Here is a 17,989-nt window from a genome sequence, read left to right on the forward strand (position 1 = left end):
ACGGACACACATGAGAATAGTTTTTTTGTGTGTGTTAATTTAATCATACAAATATTCATTTATACAGTAAGGAAAAACCTCCTCATCTTCATCTCCTCCCAGGCACCCCGAGGCCCCGCCACAGACACCCACCAGGCTTACCACACACCCTGTGCAAATGCAGGGCAGCTTCGTGGCTCCTGCATTCACCCAAGGAAACAGGAAAGGAAAGCAGGGCAGGTGGGGATCAACGTGCCTTTCTGGGCCCTGGCAACCCCACCGTCCTCTCCTGCTGGGGCTCAGATTGAATTTGGGAGGTGTTTATTCTCACGTCCATTTCCCACCTTGGCCACCCTTAGGCCACACCAGCTGTCTTGCTTAGGTTCTCTCTAGGCTGGAAGTGCCTTTGACAGGCTTCAGGTTTACAGCCAGTCCTTATGGAGGGAGAGAAGTCTGTTTCTTATAGAAAAATGCCCCGAATTCAACTGTCCCCATGACAGAAAAAAAAAAAAGCATGCACGCGTGCACACATATCCACACACACCTCACTCCATGCACACAGACAGGCTCTTCCTGAGCCCGAGCCCCTCTGCCTCCCACACTGGACTCAGGCCCCTAAGGATGGAGCCTGTCTCACCTTGTGGGTATGACACTGGTGGTCCTGCCCACAGGCAGCTGCTGTTTGGTGAAGAGCAGAGGCTACTGGGGCTGAGAGAGTAGCCTCCACTACCCACTAGCAGGGAGGAGGGGCTCTAAGCACTCAAACCTGTGAGAGGAGGCAGAATGAATGGTACTGCTAGCCCCCTGGTCCTGGGGAGCAATGGACTCCCTGCCCCTACTCCATGGCTTACGCTTGCTCTGCCCTCTGCAAGGATGTATACAGAAATGGTTTGTTCTTGGGAGAGAAGCCAGCGTGCTTGGGACAGTTACCTTGCCAGGTCAGGTTACCTACAAGCAAGAGGAGCAGGATCTCTGCTGAGTAACGGTAGCAGCCCCTCCTGGGAAACAGTGAAGCGGCACCTTGCGTGGGGCAGATGAGAAAGCCAGGAAACCAGGGGCTGGAAAGCCCCACGAGCCTGCCAGAGGAAGCTGGAGATGTGCTGCTTTGAGGGCTAGCAAATAAGAACGGTGGGCATGGGTGGGCTCCAGGGTGGCGGTGTCCCAGGAGGTTGGCACCAGCAGTAGTTGCAGTTTGGGCCTAACAGGGCCCTCAGCCAAAAATCTATCGTGAGCCCCTGGCTTGGGCACCTGACAGGGACTCCCCTCTGCTCCGCTCAGGAATGGGGGCCCTCTTCGTGTGCATAAAGTGTGTGCTCCAGTGTGAGCCCTAGTCCAGCCCCAGACCTACCCGTACTGCTCTGAAGCAGACTGGCTCCACCTCCCCCAGGGCTTCTCCAGTGGACCAAAATATAACCCCCCTTTTATTTTTTGGGAGGTAGGAGGCAAAAGGGTATTTCATACAAGCTTATCTCCCACAATCAAGCTTTTAAAAAACAGTCTCAGAAGAGGATGAGGAGGAACAAACAACACACATTTTTGGAACTCACACACCCAGACAGAGACAGACAGGCAGACAGACCCTCACCACACCCAGGCTATATGACCCCTTGCAGCCACTCATCACCTGGTCTCCTTCCTTGACTCTCACCCCTGGCATGGGTTGGGGTGTGGTAACAGGCAGGCAACTGCACCCTAGATCCATATTCCTGGCTATCAAACCAACCAACACTCGAGGGAAGGAGGGGGGTGAGAAGAGGGACTTTGCATATTCTTGTATCTTTGGCAGACAGCTGTTCTAGCCTGGTTCAAGCTTCCCATGGAGATATCCACATATCTCACCAGCTCGGAATCCACAGGATGCCAGTGGGGCCACCTGTCCAAGGGAGCAGCCAGCCGATCAGCCTCTGCTCTGGCTGGGTGGCCCCTTGCCCACCACCTCCCCAAAACCAGGCATCATGGCCAGGATGGGGGTCCTCTTACTTCCTTCAAAGTATGGTCTCCAAGATCACACAATAACTCTGGCCCTTCCCCATGGCAAATTCCTCATTTGTGGTTATATTTTCATACTTTGACAGCTCAGCCTCCACTAACAGGCTGTGAAAACACCACAAAAGACAACTGAGAGGAAACAAAGGGAAGGGAGCTGTGTGACAACAGAGAAGCATGGGACCCTCACTTCACACTGCGGGGAGCTGCTCCCACATGAGTGTGTGCACATGGCAGACGAGCACAGAGGCACTGTCCCCGGAGTGAGCAGGGAACCACTGTGGGTGAAGAAGCCAAAAAGCAGCAAGCATGATGGCATTTCTGCCAGGAGAAACACGGGAGAAAAGCAATCTGAACTGTTACAAGTGTGTGCAAAAGGACACCTCTCAGCCTCAGCCACTCCCACGTCACCCGAGACCTGTCCTCAAGGCTTCCTCTGTTGGCTACACAGGGAAGTTTGGTCTTCAGAGAGGTTCTGATGGTAACAAGCCACAGGGTTGACTAATACAAATGTCAAAGGTGTAAATCAACAGAAGATTAAAGAGAAAGAAGAGGAAAAGGGCGATAGCGTAATGGCTGATGCTATTAGAGACTTCTGGGTCACGTGTCACAGCAGATGCCCTCCTGCAGCACCGCCCACGGAGGCCCCAAACATGCCACACCAACTCTGAATCTGAATCGCTCCCAGAGCAAGCAGCTATTCTATAAAGAGTATGTTATCCCTTATCTAAAAAAAATAAAATAGAAGTGCGGAAAGGGGAAAAATTAACGTGTGTTCAAAACTACAACCTGTCTGTAGGCAAAATAATTTTTGTTTAAAAAGATGGCTTTTTTCCCCCATTTTAAACGTTTTTCCCTTCCCGAGTGACCTAATGACTGTTAGACTGACGCCTAATAAACAAAACCCAAGGTGGCTGCATGGATTTCTTCTTGGTAGCCTCAACACCACTCCAGCGATTCAGCATTCACACATGCACACTGAGTTTACTCAAAACTAGTCTGTTCTGCTTCTTCCTCTTCTTCCAGGATGGACGGTCAGAGCCAGAGGTCCGTGCGATGTGGTCTGCAATCCAGAGGAACCCCTTGCCCGCCCCCCACCAAAGTCAGACCTTCTGTCTTTTGTTAATTTTTCTTCTTGCTGACACCCGTTTAAGACTGGCCGAAGGGGTAAGGCCCGTGGAGCCCCTGGAAGAGAGTGAACACAGTCAGTGATGGTAGACACAGCAGGTACAATTTGACAACCAAAACCAAGGAATCTACAGTTCCCAGTGAGCCACAAGGAAGCTCCAAGGCACAGACAAGGCTTAAAAGTATCCTTGCCATGCCAAATATCAGCACATTTCAAGTTGCTAAGTGTTTTCACTCAATCACATCATCCAGAGAGTGGAGAGACTCATCTTTCAACTTCCATCTACCTAGGTCACAAAGCCTTCTTCCTTCTTGATAACAACGTTTCAACCTCTCAGCTAAAGATCCACTTGCTGCCTCTTTAACTTCCATGATGTAGGTTACTGCTGGCTAATGGCACATCTATCAACAAAAACTCTGCAGTAGCAAAGCATCTACTGAGCAGCTACATACCAGGCACGGGACTAGGAGCTTCGAATACATTTTCTTTAACCCTCATCCCAACAGCCAGGTGAATGTTATTACACCCATTTGACTGCAAAGACTAAGACCTGTTTAAAGTCAAAAAGGTAAAGAGGCAGAGCCAAGGTTCAAATTCAAGTCTGATCTTTGTTCTCCCCACAATGCCTCCCCCCTTGCCACATGATGGTTAAGGTTTATTCCAGATTCTCAAAGGCATTTTCTATGCCGCTTGGCTGGGTGGAGAAGGCGTCACCCTTTGGTAAGATGTGCCAAGACCAAAAGCAGCCACATGAATTTGGTGCAGGGTGACCTGTGCCTCTCTCCACTCCCATGCCCCTCCTGGAGTGTGAGCCTTGAAAAGATCTGGTCAGTGGCAAGACCAAGAGGACAAAGGTAACTTGGTGATCAACCTTATCAGTGTCCTACACCCCAAATTGGCCCAGAAGCAGCAGGCCCTTGAACCAAAGGGACCAAATGGGGGCAGAGAGCAGGCACCTCAGCCATAACCACAATACTATAATAAAAATCCTGAATCTAGGCATAACAGGGGGGAAGGAGGCATGAGAATGTCAACTGAGATGACATTTTCCATTAACTTGATGGAATGTGGGCAGTCAAAACTTGATTGCCTTAAAAAATGACACGTTCCTTTGAAAAGACATAAAAGTGCTTTGTTATAGGGCTGCCAGTGATTAGAATCCCCTTTCAGTGTGATTGTTTGTTGCCATCTCCCCAGCACAAAGCCTGACTCTTAGTAGGCTCCCAGTATTTGAATTAATGACTGAAAGAGGACAGGTATTTCTCAGACTATTACCTGGTGTCAGACCCTTGTAAAGTCACAGGAATACGAACCCTTTCTCTAAAACCAAGTTTTTAAACAGCTGCTGAGGCCCAGGGATACAAGAGTCCGGAGTCTCTGAAGGTGGTTAGCTGCACAGGCCTCAGTTCCCACTGCAGTGGATGCAGCTCACGGAGAAATAGGAGAGGAGATCCGGGTTCTGCCTTGAGTAAGATCCTTTCCCCTCACAGGATCTCAGGTTCCCCCCTAAATCCTTCCAGATTTAAGGTTCTAGAAGTTGACACAAAAGCCTTGGGCTCAGAAGGCTGAAAAATAGCACTGCAAGAAAAAATGCCCTTTGGTCATACTTAGGCCAGAAGTCAGAAGCTGTCAAGAATAGGGAAACATGCTCTGGCTGGATGGCTGTTGGCTGGAGCATCGTCCCATATACCAAAAGGTTGCGGGTCAATCCCCAGTTGGGGCATGTATGGAAAGTGACTGACTGATGTTTCTCTCTTACATCAGTGTTTCTCTTTATCTCTCAAAACTCAATAAAAACATATCCTCGGGTGAGGATTAAAAACAAACACACACAAAAAATAGGAAACGTGAGACTCAGGTTTCGCATTTTTTTCAGTGAAAAGCATTGTAATTGCTTTTGCTTCTGCCCCTCACCCCCAACATAAAGGCACCCAAGACCAGATAGAGAGCTGCGCGGAGCTATCACTGAACAAAGAGCCCTAGTGCATTTGGAGGTCGGGCAGGCCAACACCGATGGAGCATCAGCTATGTGCCAGCTGCTGCGCTAGCACTGGGACATGTTCTTTTCAACTTTTATAAAGATCCGCTGAGACCAGTAGGATCCAAACTCAGAAAGGTGTGGTAATCTGATCAAGGGCACAGAGCTGGTGAGTAGAGCAGTGGTGTTTAAAATGCCAAAATGCCCTATCTTGCCAGCCCAAAGCCAATCAAGCCTCCAGCAGGCAAGCTAAGGCTGTAACCATCTCAGTAGTCACGGCACCTATCCACTCAATCAAGTGGGGGTCAGGGTAGCAAAGGGCTTTCAGACTCCACTTTGTGGGGCCTGGTCAGAGAGGGTCACACACAACACAGGTGGCAAATAAAGAAGCTTAAAACAAGTGCTGTCAGCACTTCCCAACAACATTCAATCATCTGGAACAATCCAAGGAAAGCAATAATAAGGCTCAAAGTTTTCTACATGGGAGGGGAAAAAAGGCATAGAGGAAAGAAAACCCCAAAACAAACAACATTGGTTTCTATGAAATATTTTCCCCTTTACCCTATACGAGACTGATTTCCAGACCAGGCTCCACACGCTTCACATGGGCCATAATAAAGTAAGTACCAGCCTTCAAACTTGTCTGAAATGCTTTGAGAAGGGAATTTTTGACTTTTCCCAGGAGTTGTTATACATTCCTATTTTACAGATAAATAAAATAGGTCCTTGGCTATTGAAAGAGATAGAAATAAAGACATGAGCATTTTCAGATTTACACTTGAGTGCCCCAGCCCTTAGACCAGCGGTTCTCAACCTGTGGGTCACAACGATCCTTTCACAGGGGTCACCTAAGACCATCGGAAAACACATATTTCCGATGGCAATTTATAACAGTAGCAAAATTACAGTTATTTATTTATTTATTTTTATCCTTATCTGAGGACACTTTTGCATGTATCTTCAGATAGAGCGAGAGGGAGAGGAGAGAGAGGAGGGAAGAGAGAGAGAGAAACACTGACGTGAGAGACACATCGACTGGTTGCCACTCACATGACCCCAACTGGGGCCGGGGACAAACTGCAACTGAGGTACGTGCCCTTAGCGGGAACCGAACCCAGGTCTCTCTGGTCTGCGGGCCGACTCTCTAACCATTGTGCCAAACCGGCCAGGGTGCAAAATTACAGTTATGAAGTAGCAACAAAAATAATTTTATGGTTGGGGGTCACCACAACATGATGAACTGTATTCAAGAGTCATGGCATTGGAAGGTTGTGAACCACTGCCTTAGACCATTCAGTGTGGTATTTACCTACCTTAGATTCTGGAGTTATCACTGGTCCTCTATTTACTGACTTAGGTTCCATGCCTTTTAGAAAGAAAAATGCTACCTAATTCCCTTTCACCCAGAGAATGGCATATTGGAGTTGCTGATGTTTAACTGGTACAGAAAGGTGACTTCAGAAGCTCTTTTCCTTCCCCCCAAACTAACTACCACCACTTCAATAAGGGAGAGAAAACCAATTCCATTTCAAAACCACTTTATCATCCAGACTCCCCACATGCAGGATTATAGTGGATCACAGAGCACAGGCAATGCAACACCAGTTGTAAAGGAAAAGCCTGGCGGAGATTCCAAGAACAGCTTGTTCAGAGTGTCCAATGGCAGGAGGCCAAGCGGGAAGTGCCTTTCCTAACAGTGGGATGGAGGTATATTAGAAACAGGAGGCCCACCCACATTTCAGGTTCCACTGAATTTCCAAGACCTTGTGTAACTGGTTCTGGTGGTTATGTCTCCAGCTCCAGCCTAAAAGCAGGGTTCGGCAATACAGATAATGTTCACTCTCTTCTGGGGCTTAGCAATTCTACTTTTATCCACAGGAAAAGCAAATGCCAAATATTTTAACTAACCTGGCATCACCAACATCTCTGCTGTAACAGTTGCACCACTACTAATAAGGAAAACAGATCAAGGGGTAGATATATCAGATGGTACTACAGAGCCCTGAATTAAACTCTGACTCAGGCAAAACGGAGGCCATCAGCATGATTACAAAACTCAGTAAGTTTAACATAGAAGGCCAGCCTCCTCTCTATGAGGAACCACTTCTCACCAGACACAGCACTAGCAGCAAGGCTGGGTTTACCCATGCCAACAGGGTATGAATAATCAGACCCAGGATAAAATTCCTGTATCTGACTCGAGTATGAAGGCCAAGTTCCCAGCACCTACCCAAACTTACACAGAAATGGGTTTTCTAAAGCTCCATTTCTTGGAGCAGCTTCACATCTGTTAGGGGGCAACAAAGTGGTCCTGGTGAAGAAGAGACAGTCTTTATGTCCACAGAGGTTGAGGTGTTGCCTGTTTACCTCAACCTTCCTTAAGCTTTCAGTGATCAGCTGTCATAGCTGAGAGCCCTGGGACTGGACCTCTACTCGGCTATAGGGCTGGTGAGCCCTCTTTAGGCACAGAAGCTCCATCCTCACCAGCTAAGACACAGGGGCCTCCCTGCTCCTTGCTGCCTGGGAGGAGACCTGGCCTTGAGCAAGGTGAAAGACCATAGTAGTTGGGCCAGGTCCATGATGGAACAATTACTGCAAGCTACACTTGGCTAATTTTCTATAACATTTTAAAAAGAAAACATTTATAGCCCTGGCCGGTTTGGCTCAGAGGTCAGAGCGTTGGCCCATGGACCAAAGAGTAATGGGTTCAATTCCCAGTCAAGGGCATGTTCCTCAGTTTCGGGTTTGATCCCAGGCCCCAGTTAGGGTTGGGGTTGTGCAGGAGAGGCAACCAATCAGTGTGTCTCTCTCACATCCATGTTTCTCTCCCTCCCTCCTTCCCCCTCTATTTAAAAAAAAAAAAATCAATGAAAAAATATCCTCAGGTAAGGATTTAAAAAAAAGAGAGAGAACATTTATATTGCCCTGGCCAGTGTGGCTCAGTTGGTTGAAGCATCAACCTGTGAACCAAAGGGTCTCAGGTTTGATTCCCAGTCAGGGCACATACCTAGGTTGCAGGTTCAATCCCTGGTCAGGGCATGAATGGGAGGCAACCAATCAATGTTCCTCTCTCTCTCTCTCTCCACCTCTCCTCCAAAATAAAACAAAACAGAACATTTATAGACATAGAAGAAAAACTCAGTCTTGTTAAGGACAATTTAAGATCCAGTACCTGTGATTCTGTTCTCAAAAGCAAAACTAAAAAACAACAACTATGATATGTTTCTCACAGTGGTTTACAGTTGCCCCATGGAACAGCAGGGTTGGTCCCAGCAGTGATTTGATTAACACTGATCTTACATGAGTGTGTACCTGCAGTATCTTAGTTCTTCCTAAAACTTTGCAGATATCAAAGAAACTTTTCCAAAAAGGAGTACTAAATAATTGTTGCAGAGGGAAAACATTAACTGTATGTTAAAGTACTAAAAAACAGAAAACGAATTCTATTTCAGCTAGACTTTTTAAAAAGTGTATCCATCAATTTTCAATAGTAGCAAGTATAGTGTTATTGAAGAGCAAGCTGTCCCTCTAGAAGGGTGGAACCGGCTTTTGTCAACTATCTGTTAAACTCAAATATAAAGTGTGAAATGCTGTGCATCAGTGAGCCAGCTCTGTATTTAACCTTCCAGGGGGAGAAAAAGGCTGAAATTCCTATGGAAACAAGGATGTCTCATGAGGGCTTTCTGGGTTTGCTTTTACTCTATGAAAGCTTGTTGTTTAGAGAAAGCAACACAACACGAACCTTTCATATACCTGTCTTTATTTTGCTTCTATTTATGATTTGATTTAAATAAATAAAAAGGTTCACACAGGTTAACAAAAGACAGAAGCGTTTGCCACATGGTTGGGAAATAACATGCTCTGCCCTGTATGCTGATGGCAGATAACACAGGAGGGCCCTCCTCATTTCCTGGGCCAGTCCCATCTACCTACTGCTCCTTTTCTATTACTTCTGTGCACGGAATACAAACATAGAAGAATACAGGATTTAGTACTAAGTTCTAGCCTGATCCTGTACTGCAAACACGGTGTGATGAGGCCCTGCTCATGGGGTGGGAGGAAGGGAGGGCACTTGGCTGACAAGGGCCAGAGACTTATAACTAAGCCTTGATGAAACTCATTAGTCTCTCATTAATTAGAAATAAAGTCTGGGGGGGCTTCTCGTGGTGTCACATCAGCATGATGAGAAATTCTGCACATGCCTTAACCCTGGTGTTCAAGTCCCTTCCATGTGACAGTCCTCAAAACTTCTAAGATGTGTTTTATGCAATGGCTGAGGATGAGCGTGAGAATAAGCGAAAGAAAAGAAAAGAAACCTACTTTTATGCATGAGGGCTGAGGGAGGGGCAGCTCAGTTCAAACTTCTGGTTGTGCCAAAACTGTACTTAAAAAGCTTGATTCAGTGATAAGCGTGCTGAATAGATTTCTTAAAAGCCCTGTCATTTTTTATACTTACTTCTGTAACACAGTTTTTCTGTTGCTCTTTAACTTCTATAGACCTGTTGGGGACCTTCTCATCTATCCATTCATTCTACCCCTGCCCACCCACCCCCAATCGTTCACCATGCATCCCTCATTCTTCCTCCCTTCATCCCCCATCTTCCTGCCCATCCACAGCTCCCCCTGACCAAAAGCCTCTCCTAGAGTCTTCACCTACCCCCTGACAAATCAAGAAAGTTACCGTAAGGAGTAAAACTCTAACATAATTGTGAATGACAACACATTATTTAAAGTTCTACCGGGAGAAGGACACTGGCTGAGTTTGACTTCCCCTTTCAGTAAAGACTTCAGAAAAAGCTATTTGTAATTCTAGCATCCAGGTGGGATGCTGGCAGACAGAGCTCTCTCATGGCCATGTCTTCCAGTAGAGGAGATTCCTACAAAGGAAGAACTGGCAAGAGTCTCACTGGGGAGGACACCCAAAAGGAGAGAAACTTATCCAACTTCCTAGCCATGTGGCCACTGATGCTGCACTGCGGGAGACCTGCTGAGGCACAGGGCAAGGCTGCTGGTCCCATCTCCTCTCGGAATTTCCATCCGGGCCTCTGGAATCATCTGTCCAACTACCCTTTCCTCACATGACATTGCCTCCTCCATCTCTTATAAATTACACCCTCAACCCCCAAGTGGCTGGCTGGTTGAGAATAAGTTATCTTTCCTTGGTCCCATTCAGCCATATTTGGTTTCATCTTGTCACTCCCCTGCTCAAAAGCAACGTTGGTACTGCTTCCTTTCATGTTAAAAGTAAACTCTCCTTTGCTTGGCTTTCAAAGATCTTCCTCCAAAATTCGCCCCACCCTCTTTAAGCACATCTCACTCACCACGTCTGACTGGCCAGTGTCCCGTGAACACACCTTGCCTGTGGTTGCCTCTGGGCCTTCCTGTATGTGGTTCCTCTTCCTTCCAATTCAGCTTGAATCTAATATCCACGAAGGCATCATTTTTCTGGCTACTCCAAACTTCCCTGCTTTTTCTCTCCTCAAAACTCCTATGAGCCTTATAAGTCAACTGAGACTCAATATATTCTATCTTTACTGACTCTCATTCTTTCCTATGAGCTAGACATGTCTTTGTAGTTAGAAAGTAAATTCTTTGAAGAAAGGGATTAACACAGGCTGAGCATCTAGGAGGCCTCACTAACTGACTAATAATATCGAAGCTATCTCTGTGTAAAGCAGTTTTAAGTGACCCTTGAGCAATGAAATCACAATAAAATACCCAAGACCCTCTTCCTCTACAGGTGAACGACCGCAGCTTTGGAAAGGGTCTCACTTTCAGCTGAGCACTAACAAAGCCCATTTTCCCTGTAACCTTCCATTCTGCACCTGGTCCTGCCAGAACGCAGTTACAGCAGTCTTAGCTGAGGACAAGTCATTTGAAACCTGAGCATCTAGATCAGGAGACAAATTCTCACACTTGTGAATTATACTTATCGCTTGGATCCTGTAATTTCACTAGTCCTGCTTTGAGAACTTTCATCAGAAATTAAAATGCTAAATTCCGAGTATAGACAACAGCATGTATCCTTACAACCAAAATAAAACATCCTGACATTGGGAACAGTAGATCTGTTTTAGCTCTAAGACTACCCAGCATCACATCAGTCTAAAAACAATGCTCAGAGCCCCCAAAACAAATAAAAGGGAGCTAAACAGCTTTGAAGCTTTTGAGGTACAAAAGAGAGTTCCTGGAGATAATTTTTATTCTCAGACAGTAATGTTATAAACAAAAGACATTTTCTAAGGCTCACAGTGTTTAATTTATTTTTAAATGCACACATGACCCATGCCAGTTCAAACACCAGCAAGGCTGGCAGGGCTTTACTGGTTCAAAAGAGATTCATCATAGTATCATTAAACCAGAGCCTCCTGGCAAACCCCTTCTGGTACAGAATGTGCTAATCTGCCAGAAAACTTAAGGTGGGGGTGTGGCGGGGGGCACCCACATGCAGGTTCTTCAGTTGCTTTGCATTGCTTCCTCCATGGCCATAAAGTGTTTTGTAGCCTGAAGATGAACAAGGAGATCTGTCTCTACAACCTGACACTAAGTATATAAACTACCCTTAGAGAACAGCCAACAGACTATGCAAACCTCATCACAGTGTGGTCTATAAGAAAATTAGACTCGCCCTGGCTGGTCTGGCTCAGTGGTTAGAGTATTGGTCCTCGGACTGAAGAGTCACAGGTTTAATTCCCAGGCAAGGGCATGTACCTCGGTTACAGGTTTGATTCCCAATATGCAGGAGGCAACCAATCGATGTGTCTCTCTCACATCAATGTTTCTCTCTCTTTCTCTCTCCCTCCCTCCCTTCCACACACACACACACAAAGAACATTAGACTCAAACTGGGTCCCTGGGTTCCGGTCCATGGCTCACCCCCAATTTGCTGTATGAATGTGAGCAAGTCATTTACAACTTCCTGATTAGTTTGTCAAATGAAGAGTATAACTACAAAACTCACAAGAGTGTTGTGAATTAAGAATAAGAATAGCCCTGGCCAGTCTGGCTCAGCAGTTAGAGCGTCAGCCCACAGACCAGAGAGTCCCGGGTTTAGCTACCGCTAAGGGCATGTACATCAGTTGCGGTTTGTCCCTGGCCCCAGATGGGGTTGTGTGGGTGGCAACCACTCGATATGTCTCTCTCACATCGATGTTTTTCTCTCTCTCTCTTCCTCCCTCTCTCCCTCCTGCTCTATCTGAAGATAAATGTAAAAAAATGTCCTCGGGTGAGGTTAAAAAAAAAAAAAAGAATAAATGCATTAAAGATGCTCTGGATAACATGAAGTGGTGTGTCTACACATTAGACATGATATTATTATGTCAGTTCTCTTTGCTATCTATATCAGTGGATCACTGGTAGGGAAATTCCCCTCACTCCCACAACCCCCACACACCCCCTAAGACATTTGGCAATGTTTTGAAGACATTTTCAGTAGTTAAACTTGAAGTTGGGGAGGTACTACTAGCCAAGGATGTTGCTAAACATCTTACAATGCATAATCCTCCTCACCTATCCATGACAAGCCAGCAGTGTTAGTTCATTGGCTGAGACACCCTGCTCTAGATTCATCATTCAGTGGACTGTAACCAGTCTTATAGCATTAGATACTATCCATACAACATGTCTCCCAAATTTACATTTCCGCCCAGACCTCTCTCCTAAACGCTGTACCCAACTTGGATATACAACAGCCCACTTGACACCTCCATTTGGATGTTCAGAGAAACCATCCATATGGCCCAAAAAGAACTCCTGATCACTTTCCACCTCTACCCCAGTCTTTCCCGTCTCCTCTGATGGCAATCCATTCTCGATTTTAGTTGCTCAGGCCAAAAACCTTGGTGTCATCCTTTACTTTCTCTTACATCCCCCCTTCCAACCTACTATCAAATCCTGTTGGCATTAGCTACAAACCAGATCCAGACTCAGACCTTCTCCTCCACAGCCACCACTCTGGTCCAAACCTTCCCCCCTCTTCCCCGGAATGACTGTGCTAACGTCTCTACTGGTCCTCTGCTTCTATCCTTGCCCTGTGTTCTCCACACAAGAGCCAGAGTGATCCTGTTACAACACTAAGACAGACCACATCACCCCTCTGCTCAAAACCCTTTCATGGTTGTTCTGTCCATCAGAACAAAAGCCCAAAGCTTTGCAAGGGGCCATAAAGCCCTCCACAACTTGGTTTCTGTCCTCTAACTTCATTTCCCTCATTCTGTTCCTTGAAGGTAAACTTCCACTTCAGAGCTTGTGCTGGCTATCCCTTTGTCTAAAATATTATTTTGAGAGCCATTATAGAAACAAAATCTGACTTTAAAGGGAGTAAGATAGCCCCTAAGTATGTTCTAGTTCTATCATACTAAGTACATTCAAGAGAGATTTTACATTTGTTCCAGAAAAAATAAAATTCTAGAGACTACCTTTTGGCAACAATCAAGGAATACAAACAGGTTTTGTGACCGCAAAAGGCATAGGTGTTGCCTGTCACAAGAGTGAGTTAATGGAAATTTCAATGTCAACAAAAATCTAAACCCAAGTGACGAGGGAGGTTCTAGCGAATCTTTTCCCTTCCTGGAGGCTAGAGATAGAAGCTGATTTCTGTAGCTTCCATTGTACTTGTAGGGAGAGGGGAGTTAGTAAGCAGAGAAGTCACATAATACCTTGTCAATAATTGGCTTGCACCTCATTTGAAATGCAGCAGTAAACTATAGAAAGCATGCTCCCCCTAGCCTACAACTGTTAGCTCAGCTGATAAAAATGTGTGCTTGAACACTCTTTATGATTGAGAAGCAATGGAATGCACTGTTAGGAGAGCAGCTCGAGAGTAAAAGCCAACTGCTTTTGTTCATATCCTGGTTTCACCACTTTCTAGCTATATGACTTTGGGCAAGTCATGGAATCTGTGTACCCCAAGTCTCAACAACTGTAACGTAGAGATAATAACAGTAGTTGTATCATGGCACTGTTGTGTGGACAGAATGAAGTAACACACGTCAAACACTGAGCCTACTGCCTTGGGGAACAAATACGGGGCTGGGAGGCAGGGAGGTGACTAGTATTTTTTGTAATAAGCTTTGTACAGCTACTTGGCTACTTAAATTATGTACACTGGTAATTTTGACAATAAAAATTAAATTTAAAAAGTCCACAGCATAGTGCCTACCACATAGTAAGTGTTCAATAAACGGTAGTTTTACAGCTCTGATTATTGTACTTTCTGTGGACTCTGCCTGGGAGTAGCATGCTTTTGCTACCTGTCCCTTGTCAGAGGAGAACACAAGCCAGATAAAATATCAAATGAGACAAGTTTTCCTTCCAGCTTCTCCTTCAGCCATCTTTAAACCTTTCGTGGAAAGGGTCTGTATCTGAGAACACTCAGGTTTCACGGCAGTGGGAAGATCAGTCACACTGCCCTCTATCGCCTCACGTCACTATTGGCCCAGCTAAGAACACCAACCAGCTGCTCTCTGGTCAAATTCAGTGCCCTCTAAAATGGATGAATGATGAGCCTAATTCCACTCTCACTCTAAACCTATCCCTTATTATTCTGTTACAATGACTGGCTACTTCAAAGTAGATAATAAGATTCACAAGCCATTAGTTATATCCTCAGGCCCATACAGCAAAAGGCTTGCTTTTTTCCAAAAGTTCCCCTGTAGTAGCCTCGACTATGATTTTTAAACCCTCACCTAAACAGAGGGAAAATAACTCTTCTACACTTTACTCAACACAAATAAGTAGCAGGTTAGACAGAAGTCAGCTGATTTCTTAAGTAATAAAAACAGACTGACTTCTCTAGCTTCAGATCCAAAACGTACTAAAGAGTGGCTGTCAGAGAGAGAGGAAGAGGAGCAGGTGGGAATGTGGGCAGGCAGGGCAGATGGCATCCGACAGTGATGGACGCTGGAGGAGTGTGAACCTCCCCACAAAGATAATAACACGTTTCTCCTTCTGAACCAGCAATTGGAGGAAGTAATAACAGTGGCTCAGACTGTAATCCAGTTTAAAGGAAGAGTATATGACATATACCAGTTTTTGTGTATGTGTTTTTTTAAGAGAAACTCTCTCTCCCTCTCTCTCCCTCTCCCTCTCCCCCTCTCCCTCTCTCGGCTATAGTCCAAGTAACAAAATAAATAAATTTGGGATTCTTTTCAGCTCCCCAGTGTAAACTGTTACTTAGAGATCTGGCTGAAGATCCTGAAGAACAGCCCCTTGGTTTTTACCAGCCACACTCTTATTACCAGCTGTCCTGAATCAGATCATTTGGTTGGTGTCTTATTCTTCTGTAAGTCCTTCTTAGAAAACATTTAGAGATTTAAAAAAAGTACTGGCAAGTAAGAAAAAGGGGTTTCTAATTTTAACAGGACTTATTTTCTCCGTCTACATCTCTGAAAGTTATTTTTTTCACTACTTTCACATTGTCCCAGCAGAAGCTATCCTGGCCTCCAGAGATAAGTCAGAGAGCTACAATTCATGACAAGACTAGCCTTGAGTCAACAGAGTGAGCATCTACCCTACTGTGAATGTTTGTCCTCTGAGATTCTTGAGCTAATAACATAAAAATGGTTTCTTTAAAACAGCACCTGACTGTCACCAATACTTGATGTGACTGTTCACCTAGGACAGGTTAGCCACAATTGAGCTGACAATGAGGCCAGCCAATTTCTAACAAAAGTGAGGAGTCAGATTTATGAATCTTTGGAGCTGGTCCACATATACTTACTTTTCAGACTCCCTCTGACAGCTTTCACACAGGGAGGGGCCAGGCCCTATGGGCTGAAGGATGGAGCTAGGGCTGGCGTTCCCACCCAGAGTTGCCCCCAGGCACAAAGCACTGAGTCCAGAAAGCTAATGGTTATTCAAGGGCAGCTGGGGAAGGGCTCCATAGGTGTCCAGTTCCTGGCACTGACAGATGTGCCATTATGTTGACACATCCACCCAGCCCTCATAGAGCAGGTGCATGAAGCAATCTTTCCATTTCATCCTACCAACCTTAGCAAGTTAAACTGTAACTATGGAGGCAGCAGGAAACTGTATTGGCCTACTAAAACTGTGGTCATGGGCTTCCAAGGGCATTGTGTTCTTTCCCAGCTTAATGGCAGGCAGGGAATTTCTTTAAAGTAACTCAAATCTTTTGCCAACTCAGTGATCCCTAACACGAGGGCATCAGGTACTCTCCTATCCACCCAATAAAGATGGCACCTGGGGTGAAGTGAAAACACTTGTCCCAACTCTAGAGCCCAGGGGTTTCATTATCCTTTCTACTCATTCGTAAGTAAAAAGGTGCTATTTATTATAAACAGCACAAGGTTTATGTACTCTGAGAGTTATAAAAATCGTTTTTATTTTTATCAAACAGGAAAAGAAGTCAATACTTTAAAGACTCAACAAACAGGAACTTTTCAAAAAGAAGATGCAAAGGCAATCCTCAGTTTACATATCAGAGCCATATACTGACTGTTTATTTCAACTCTACTGCCTTCACGCCTTGATAACTGATACTCAGTTAAATGCTTTCGCTCAACATATTTTAGTAACATGGCACCTGGATTTGAATCCCAATTCTACCTCTTACTATGTGTGTGATACTGGGCAAGTTACTTAGCCCCTTGAAGCTTTTCTTATCAAAAATTGAGATGAGGCTTGTAAAGTACCTGGCAGCACACCTGGCATATAGGAACAGTTAAAAAATATCTCTGGCCCTGGTCAATTTGGCTCAGAGGTTAGAGCGTCGGCCCGCAGTCCAGAGAGACCTGGGTTTGGTTCCCACTAAGGGCACGTACCTTGGGTGCAGTTTGTTCCCGGTCCCAGTTGGGGTTGTGTGGGTGGCAGCCAGTTGATGTGTGTCTTTCCCTACCTCTGCTCTCCCGGCGTGGCTCAGTGGTTGAGTGGCAACCCATGCACCAAGAGGTCGCCAGTTCGATTCCTGGTCAGGGCACATGCCCAGATTGTGGGCCAAATCCCCAACATGGGATGTGCAGGAGGCAGCCATTCGATGTTCTCTATCATCGATGTTTCTCTCTCTCCCTCTCCCTTCTTCTCTCTCTAAAATCAATAAAGGAAAAAAAAACAAAACTCTGCTCTAAACTTGATCTCATCACTTTGTAAAGTATATCATACAGAACCTCAAAATTGAAGGCTTTTCTTATACAACAACCAAGTGTGATATATGGTCTTGATTGGCTCCTGGTTTGAACAGACAAACTCTAAGAGCTATTTATTTATTTGTTTATTTATTTATTGTTAATCCTCACCCAAGGATATTTTCCATTGATTTTTAGATAGAGTGGAAGGGAGCGAGAGAGGGAAAGAGAAAGATTGATGTGAAAGACACATATCAATCGGTTGCTTCCTGCAAGATTCCAACTGGGGCTAGGGATCAAACGTGCAACCCAGGTATATGCCATTGACCGGGAACCGAACCCTTGACCCTTCGGTCCTCGGGCCGACGCTCTAACCGCTGAGCTAAACCGGCCAGGGATCTAAGAGACATTTAGAGGCAAAGAAATCTGAATGTGAACTGATATTAGATAATATTAGAAAATTATAGTTAATCATTAGGTAAATTAATGGTATTTTTTAAAAGTCCTTATTTCATAAAGAAGCATATTAAAGTGGCATGATGTCATGAGATATATATAATTTCCTTTAAAACATTTAAAATATTTCAGAAAACAAAGGATGGTATATTAACAACAGTTAAACCTAAGCAATGAGTATACAAATGCTTCTTATACACTATTCTCTCCATTTTTCTGTACATTTGAAATTTTTCATAATACAAAATTCCAATAAAGCCGTTTTCTAACATAAAAAAGAACCTCAAGCATGTCCACTTTTATGAATAAATCTATATTCTGAAGCCAAAACAAATGTTTAGAATTATTAATTATCCCTGCTTTAAGATATCCAGTAAGTGT

General features: G+C 45.0%; 1 protein-coding gene across 2 annotated transcripts in view; it reads right to left on the bottom strand.

The window, feature by feature from the left end:
* Nucleotides 1-479: 479 nt before the first annotated feature.
* ILRUN (inflammation and lipid regulator with UBA-like and NBR1-like domains) overlaps nucleotides 480-17,989 on the bottom strand; it is a 92,942-nt gene continuing 75,432 nt past the window's right edge. For both annotated transcript variants that reach the window (XM_036248080.1, XM_036248081.1), the window contains exon 5: nucleotides 480-3,150. In XM_036248080.1, the coding sequence (XP_036103973.1) occupies nucleotides 3,115-3,150 (36 nt within the window). In that variant the 3' untranslated portion in view covers nucleotides 480-3,114. The remainder of the gene's footprint in view (nucleotides 3,151-17,989) is intronic.

This window comes from Molossus molossus, unplaced genomic scaffold (assembly GCF_014108415.1).
Source record: "Molossus molossus isolate mMolMol1 unplaced genomic scaffold, mMolMol1.p scaffold_m16_p_8, whole genome shotgun sequence".
Classification (NCBI taxonomy): Eukaryota; Metazoa; Chordata; class Mammalia; order Chiroptera; family Molossidae; genus Molossus; species Molossus molossus.